Below are 9,162 nucleotides of genomic sequence, written 5' to 3'. Positions count from 1 at the left end.
AACGGGAGAGAGAGAGATGGACGGTTGAAACGCTCCGCTAGGTTTCGCGGCAGACTGTATAGTGGTGTGAGGCGTTTTCTAGAAAATGCTTAGCTTAAAACGTGATTTTTGGAAGTTCGCGCCGGAAGTTTGGTGTACAATTCAGACGGTAAGACGTAATAAGATCTTTATCTGCGTCAGACAGTTTTTGAATTTCGATATATTCCTACCTAACCATCTCGAACACATTCCGGCTGACGAAATCAAGTTAAATAAAAAATTAAATTTTCGGCACGTAACAATACACAATTCCGACAACAAACACGAAAACGGTAAAAAGTTAAACTTACCCCGAGTTGCGGCTTACGTCGCGCACACTTTGGGTGGGATCCTCAGTAATCCGATCCAGGACGTCTTCCTCCGTATGAGCGGAACGTAGGCGAGGGCGTCCCGAATCGGAATACTTCTGTTGGAGGACCCCATCCGAATAGAGCCGCGATGCCAATAGCCGAACGGTATTGGCAGTCGGCGGCCGCGATCGAGGATATCGGCGTCGAAAACACCGCGCTGCCTCGTTCGCATTGTGGCCACACTCCACGTAAATGCAAAACATTTCGAACCACTCCGGATTTGATCGAATCATTTTCTGCGAGTTGACGCTGCGGCGGTCACTTCGAAACTGAATTCTGTTGAAAAACAGTTTTCTTTCCAGAAAACACTCCCACCCCTGTTCATTACCTGACCCCCATCCCTTAGGAACGTTTCTTTCTTAACGAAATGCAACGTCGCGTTGTCTAAACACATGTTTCGCCGAACAGTCTGAAGGGATTGCGCGGGTGAGATTAATGAACCACTATGTGTTTTGGTAACAAAAACAATTTATTAACAAACAGTAGTCGGAGCGTGATTCGATGTCGACTCCGGTAGAGCCAAAAACAGACTGTGTGCTAAATAATGCTTGGCTGTCCTTTCCGTGGCGACCATGGGAAAAACCCTATGGAAAATTCCGAGTGGAAAGGGACAAGGGCTTCCTCCTGGCCGTGTCGAATGACCGTCGAGTCAGCGTACCAAAGTCAAGATTTATTTGTTTATGACTCTCTGACTCGACGGTGCGGACGGCCGAAGGTGTCGCCCAGACGCCTACTTTTCGATGTTTGGTTATCTCGTTTTTACAACCACTTCCCCAAGGCATGGTAACTCCGCGACCTTGTCATAAATTTTGCGATAGCCATGCAGCGGCCGACTAACTGCTTTCGAGAACCCTACACGTGACGCACCGTTCTTTTCTATCAATAGGGAAGATATTCCAAGTTTCGGCAGAAAGTAAATGATTTTAATGTTGCTAAAAATCCAAAAATCACAAACTGCAGGCATATAGAGAACTGAAACAATGAAATTAATCTTTCCACCAATTTGTTCCCAAGTTCGTGATTTTTAAAAACCTGACTTTGAAATGCACTGAAACAAATGCGTTATATCCAAATAAATTATATCCAAATGAAAATTATCATTCCACTCCTTGAAGTTTTCTCTACAATATAGCTAAGTTTCATTCTACTGTTCTTTGGATTAGCGTCGTAATAAAATATTACAGACAGCCGCCTTGAACCGCATCAGGTAGACCGGCCGTACGGTTCGTTAATATTGTTTTGGCTGACCAGGCAGATATTACTCTACACCTATCAATAAATGAAGTCGACACCTATCAGTCGACAAAATTATAAATTCAAATTCTGAATGTTGGAATCAAACACGTTTATTTACACCGTTACATTTCGATCGTTATTTATAATTATAATTATATAAAATAAAACGTGAATTCAAATTCTGAATGTTGGAATCAAACACGTTTATTTACGTTTTATTTTAATTTTTTTCGAAAACAGGTCAACTTGCAAGTCAATGGGTGAGTCTAATTTTAATATCAATTTATTTATGATTTGAACAATTTTGACAGCTGACGTTTATTTTTTCAACTTTTGTTCACAAGAACATTATGCAATGGTAACATACATACAGCCAACTATTAAAAACAAGCCAATTGCAAGTGTTACGTGCGACGTGCAACGTCGCACGTCTGGAAATTTACTCCTAGCCAATTCTACCCTCGACAACGCCAATCTTCCGCCGGTAAGATTGCGGGGGGGAGCGGAGTTCGGGTCCCAGTATCCCTCCGCCCTCTGGGCGGTGGGAGCACTGCCATAGCCAAGGTGACTAAGGTCACCGGGCCGTTTCGCGGTTGCTTGGGTGGTAGGTCGGGGTTGAGACTGGTGAGAAAGGTCACCATGCTGATCTACCCACTTGATCACTGGAAAGTGGCTGGGAAGTTCGTGACCTTCGCCACGGTTCCTCTCGGCCGACCTTTCTACTGGAGGGAGGCCGAGGAACTCGCGACCTTGACCACGGTTCCATTCGGCCGCCCTTTCCGCGGAGGGTTGGGTTCGGGATTGGTGATAAATCTCACCGTACCGTTCGCCCAACCTTTCCAGTGGGGGGTTCCATGCGGCCGTCCTTTCTGCGGGAGGCTGAGTTCGGGACGGGGGCCAAGCGCCACCGTGCCGTTCGCCCAGCATGGTGGTTGGAGGATGACCGAGGAACTCGTGACCTTGGTCACGGTTCCACTCGACCGCCCCTTCCGCGGGGGGTTGGCTTCGGAACAGGGGACAAGTGCTCCCGTACCGTTCAGCCACCCATTGGGGAATATTTGCCTCCCCTCGGGAGAAGTGTGGGGAGGGGAGCTCGCCCTGAAGGGGACGAGACTCCAAAAGAAATTGTACCCGGGGCTCTTGGGCCCTTTCGAATTGCGGGTGGCCGTCGCGGCCCGGTGCTGGGGACAACCGGGGCTGTTGCGACGACCTTTCCTCCTTCTGCCGCCTACTTCTTCCCTCATCAAATGATGGGTGGTAGAAGACCTCGGGGCGAGGGGTAAGTTCCTCGCCACGATAAGGTGGGCGCGGCAGGGGAGGTCGAGCGTAAAGTTCGTACGCGCTTACGCGATCTCGCGTTGGTTGTTGCGTAGCGGCACGACTTACGCTCTCAAGCGAAGCGCTCTCGCTGACGTCATCTTCCGTCGTACAGCTGTGAGCACCGTAGACGGGAGACGTCAGTTCTCGCGAGAGTGGGGGAAGCGGTTCGTCGCTTCGCGGCCGCGGAACTCCACTCTGCGCTATCCCTATCCCCGCTGGTCGCGTTCGATCGCCCGATAACGAATTATTTTCGAGCCTCCTCGGCGGAGGTCCTAGCAACGGCGGAGGGGGGCGGGTAACCGATCCGCCGCGAGAGGAACAAGATTCCCGAAGGGCGCGTCTCTGCTCGCTCTTGCCTCGAAATTTTCCGGCGTTGGGGTTTCGCGGCGCGATTCGACGGCGGTCACCTGCGTTCGCGGAATCGCACCCCATTGACGGTCGGTTATTATTGGGGTGTTCGGGAAACTCATGGGATCCCGCCACCGGCCTGCCGATTGACCGGTGGGTAGCCACGCTGCCGCTTCCGCCAGTAGTCGCGAGGAGTCAGGTTGAGGGGTCCTAAACGAGACTCGTGGTATCTCCACCCTGTCGTGTGGTGATTCCGCGACCGTGTACGTAAACGTGGACACGGTCGTGGTCGGGGTCACCACTACTGTTACTCCCGCGACGGTTTCCACAGGCGGAACGGGGGGCCGATCCCTCGGGAGCCTTCTACCCAATAGAGCTTTATATTCTTCAATGAGGCTCGTATATTGGGGAGTCTCTCGTAATAGAGTTGGTATGGACGCGTGAGGTTCGGACACTTCGTTCTTTTTCGGGTCCCATGCCGCCGCGTGGGGCCCGAGTTTCTGCCTAAGATAATGCCGGACAAATCGGTCGAGCACTTCATCCCAGGCGCAGTCCGTAGTAATCCCCAGGACGTCTAAAATTACCATCAGGTCGCGGGACTTGTGTCGCTGGAAGAAACTTCGCGCCTCCCTACTCACGACCTTCTTTAATTCGCGCGCCTCGCTACGACGCGCTCTTTCCGATTCTTGGTCGGATGTATGCGACATGGTTAGGTCTGAAATCCCTGTCCTTGAAGCGACGAAGCCTAAACTAACGAGAATTCGTCGTTCGAAATGTAACGATCGTGTTCCTCGATCAGAGTTCTAAAAAGGCGGGCCCGACGTTGGGCGCCAATTTTGTGACGGAACCTGGTGTGGGCTACCGGAAAAGCCGCTATTCGACACGCTAGGTGGCACAAATCCCACGGACGAGATTTATTTATTCCTAAAGGAATCTGGGCGCCAGTGCAAAAGCACGCGTCCGTTATCTTCGCCCTTCCGACTGCTCAAACGGAGAGCGGGCTCAGAGGAGGTCAGGAAGACAAAGAAAATAAGGGAAACTCTGATCCACGAAAGTAATTGAGGCTTTATTTAGCCGAAAATCAAAAAAAGGGGGGGAATTCCGCGGTACACTCACACTGGATCGGAAAAGGGTGTGGCGACTACGCGCCGAAGGGAAACGTGACGCGGAATTCCCAATACAATTCCGAAAATTTGGTGTTACTTAATCCTACGGGGCCTCGCAAACAGGGAGTCCGCCCTAGAAGAAAATACAATAAAAAAAAAGAAACGCCGTGAATTAACGGTCTCACGTTTCGAAGGGGCCCTTTCCTTCAAAACGCGGCGCGTTCTTAAACCGCGCAAGGCCACGCGGGAGATACGCGAAACGAACGGAGGGAACTCCTAGGGTTCCTGGTTGGAGTGGACCTCGGGGTTCCAAAATCCTTGCGTCCTCTGGATTGACGGGATGGAAAACTCGCACCACACGCGCGACAAAACACAGGAGAAAAGAGAAAAACAAAGGCGAAAAGGCCCCTTAAGGGGCTCCTTACGGTGTGCCACTACCATGGCATCTCCAGACGTTGGTGTCGTTCTCCCGTGGCAGCTGCGGGGCGAGGGCAGAGGTTGACCGTCTGTCGAGGGTGACAAGTCCTCTGGGTGGTGGTCACACCGGTGTCCCTGGGTGGAGGACGTCACGACCGGCGACTTGCCGCGCTCGCGAGGGGACGCGGCGCTGATCGCGAGCGCGAGGGGGTGCAAAAAGGGGGTCCCTATTCGGCCGCGGGCCACACATCCCTCCATACGGTCGCGGACCACCTCCGCGGCGTGTTCGGCGAGGAGGGAGCGAGGACCCTCCGGAGTCAGAGGTGCTTTCGTGACGGGCAGAAAAGTTCTGCCCCGTCACAAAGCACTTCACCACGAAGAGTAACAGATCGTGTACAATGTAGCATATACAATTCTTATCTGAAACAAAATAAATTGATTTATTCTTTAATGTTATGTAATTTTGTCCTATATGAGCTAAAAAAAGAATGCAAAAGTATAAAATTGTACAAATTATAGGACTTTTAAGAAAAAATTTGATATTCACGACAAAATTTCGACTTATTTGTAGAAAAAAAAGTTATTTATTTTGATTTTTGTTCAAAGTTCTTAGTTCATAGAGGACAATTATTCATTATCTAACTAAAAATCTTTGGGAAAAGCCGATCGATTAACTAGATTTTTCTCTATCGTGTAGACAAACCCCCGAAACATGGTTTCGAGAAAAACGTGTTTGAAATTTTCGATACAGAAAAGTAATAGTTATTGAAAACTTACAGTAATCAGAGGTTAATGTGCTATACCAGGTCCATACACCAAGCCTTCCGCTTCCTCATGAAACTCGTTTTGTTGCATTTGAAGCAGTCTGCAAGCTGTTCGAGTCTCCTTCGTGCTGCTTGATCTGCGGCGCTCCTGCCTTGAGACTCGTTGCGCGTCGTGCGAATCGCCAAAAAATTTGCTCTGTTGTCCAACGTTTATTTATAGTGCGTTCATTATTCGTAGGATGGACAAGTACCCTTCATTAAAAATTTCGATCATTTTTATGCCTGAATTTAAATGTTACGGTGCTAGGCGTCAGACTGTAGAATTGAAGCTTTCGTTCTGGGTATGGCCACCTAAACATCGAATTAGCAGGTCTTCCTTCGAAAGTTCTTCGTAAATTGGTTGTACACTGGGTCAAAAAAGTTTCCATACACTTGATTGGAATTTCTTAATTCATTTATTAGTATACTAAAGTCTGTTTTTAAACATTTTCTTTTAACAGAGTATGACTTATAAGGACCGTAAAATAATTTCGGTTAACAAAATGTTAACTTTATTTTATAGTGTTAAACATAAATAATGCAATTATGCAAAGTTAGGTAACCCAAAACAGTTTCCATACATAATAATATTAACTGAATACCTTAATAATTAATTACAACTAATATAATATATGTAATTTTTAATAACTAGTATGGCCCCCCTTTGCCGCTATAATCTCCAATAATCTATTTTTCGTTCCTCCAACTAGTTTTTTTGTTATTTCTGGACCAATCGAGTTCCACTGTGTTGTAATTGCGTTTTTTAGTTGTTCCTTGTTTCTTATGCTGGATTTTCTTATTCTTCTTCCTAGTTCATTCCACAAATGTTCAATCGGATTCATATCCGGTGGCTGAGGTGGCGTATTTAACTGTTTTGGTGCATTGTAGAGCAAGCACTCTTTAACACGTTTAGCAGTATGCTTCGGGTCTCTGTCTTGTTGAAAAATAAAGTTTCCAAGATTTAATTTTTCTGCACTGGATTTAAGGTTTTCCTGTAATATGTCCAAATAGATATGTTGATCCATTATAGTCTCGATAAATTTTAATCTTCCTACTACTGATGCACTCATGTATCCCTAAACTAAAACACCGCTTCCTCCATACTTAACTGTGGGACACATGTTTGCAGGCTTTAAATGTTCGTTCTTTTTCCGCCATACCATTATTCTCCCATCAGACTCATGAATATTAAATTTGGATTCGTCACTAAATAATACTGTCTCCCAAAAAGAATTCGGCTTATTAACATGAGCTCTCGCGAATTCCAAGCGTAAAGATTTATTTTTTTTTCTAATGTAGGGTTTTCTTTGAAGAACCCTACCATGATATCCTTCTCTTCTTAATACATTTCTGATAGTTTCAGATGCAACAGTTATACTATAGTCGTCCTCAATCTCATTGCTCAAAGTTGGTGCACTAATTTTTGGATTTTCGCGAACTGCCTTTAAAATCGCTCTCCGATGAATGGATTGCAATTTTTTTGATTGACCTAATTTGGGTCTATCTTCGAAAGTTTTCAATTCTTTGTATCTATCTACAATGTACTGAACAGTTGCATGTGATTTTCCAACGGTTTTCGCTATCTTTCTAAGCGACTGACCTTCATTTCTTAATCGAATAATAAGTTCTCGAATTGCAACTGGTACTTTCATAATTGATAATTACTTTGTCAAATTTGTTAGTCAGACTACTTCGTACTAATCTTATATGATCTGTGAAATGGGAAACCTATCGCGTTTCCGTGGAAACAGATAAATAAGGCTAAGGAAAGACAGTGTATGGAGACTTTTTTGTCGGTCAGATAGATGGCTTTAGTATCTTCCCTTCCAAATTTTACCAATAGTAGGTAACACGGCAATTGTTTCATTTTGGTAACTCTCTGCTATCGTTGTAAGTAATAATTAATCAAGAAATGTGTTTCTGGATATATTCTATTACGATGATATATTCTAATTTAGAAATGTTAACCGAGTGTATGGAAACTTTTTTGATCCAGTGTATGTGTTTAGCGACATCTGGGTGAAGTGGGGGTGGATGGTTGAACAATTTTTCTTGACCTGCCGCCTGAGCCTTCCGCCACTCGCACCAGCTGTCGGCTCCGATCGGACAATTGTCATGAATCGGATTTTCATTTGTGGAACACAAATGGTGTAATGTTGCAATGTTGTTATGGCTTTCATCATATCGGTGACGGAATCTACATTTCGTCTTATCGCTAGTCCATAATACGTGGTTAACTTGTTAACTAATTAAAATGTCTGTTAATTTTCCTTTTCCACCAAGCTTTTCTGGTCATGACCTGGCCTACGTACACACAAACGCTGACAAATCTGGTTAGGGACATAAAGGTTTTGGAGAAAGTAGGGGTGTCGAGGCCGCTAAGGAAACTGCTACTGACCGCGCGCCCGTATACCTGCGCGATGAGTACCTCTTTCTCGAACTGTATTTACCGAAACACTTTGAATTTTGCTGTATAACTTCAGGAATATATTCTATATGAATACTATTACTGATTGATGCAAAAAAAAGAAAAATCGATAATTTTGAGATTCTAAACTAGGTTCCCCCCTTAAATACTATGAGGAGGCTAAGAACGGAATTGTATTGAAGAAAGGGAAAACAAATGATAGAAAAATTCTGTTACTAAGATGTCAAAATGTGAGTATATTATTATTATAATAGATAGTAATTGAATATATATTCTTAAGCACAAATTATTGACAATAAAAGGATATTCAATTTAGAACAGTTTTCAGTAACACTTCTGACCATACACACACATCCATACAACTCATCAGAACAATATATGAATGTCGCTTGAATTTTGTTTAAAATTTCTAGTAAGAGAACTCTCAGAGTCAATTTTATTGACTACTGGAAATTATTTGCCAATGTATGCATTAAATAACTGGAAGGGTAAAGGAATTGGCTTACTTACAAATTTATCCAATGATTTAACTGATTAGATGATCTCTGATTTTGCTGTCGATTTTCTGCTGAAAAGAGAAACACACACACAATAATACCTCCTGCGCCATTAATCTAGAACTTTGAATTTAATGAGCTAAGGTAATTAATATATGAAAATAAAATGAAAGAACTATAGCTACCAAGTAATAGAATTAATTAATTAATTAATTAATTAATAATAATAATAATAATAATAATAATAATAATAATAATAATAAATACATGTATTAATGTCTTTCGCGAAGATAGAGTCTCTTTATTAAATTGTTACTAAAAACAAATTTTAAACAAGGCTAGGCTCAACCACTTCGCGGACTTCCCGACACGCATCTCGCGATTATACGTCGAAGAGTGTCGCAACTTTTTAATCTCGAAGGAGACCATAGTGGGCCTAGTCCGAAATTGTTTACGTTGACTGCGAGGTTGATGCGTAACGAACCGTGATTCGTTAACCCTTTGTGCAGTAGGCGTATGTGTGTTTCTCTCCTTGTCTTAATCTATCTTTCTCTCTCTGAGCCAAGTACATTCCTTAACTCTTCAGTTACATTTATAATAATGATATTTTACGATAGA

General features: G+C 44.2%; 1 protein-coding gene across 1 annotated transcript; it reads right to left on the bottom strand.

Moving 5' to 3' along the window:
- Window positions 1-5,605: 5,605 nt before the first annotated feature.
- LOC128875094 (uncharacterized) lies at window positions 5,606-7,963 on the bottom strand. Its single transcript, XM_054120426.1, is given in 3 exon segments — window positions 5,606-5,979; window positions 7,614-7,834; window positions 7,932-7,963. Coding segments are annotated over 3 exon segments (627 nt in total).
- Window positions 7,964-9,162: the final 1,199 nt, after the last annotated feature.

The sequence above is a fragment of the Hylaeus volcanicus genome, chromosome 4 (genome assembly GCF_026283585.1).
Source record: "Hylaeus volcanicus isolate JK05 chromosome 4, UHH_iyHylVolc1.0_haploid, whole genome shotgun sequence".
NCBI lineage: Eukaryota > Metazoa > Arthropoda > Insecta > Hymenoptera > Colletidae > Hylaeus > Hylaeus volcanicus.
Note: the sequence above shows the minus strand (reverse complement) of the source record. Positions and strands in the feature narration are given on the sequence as shown.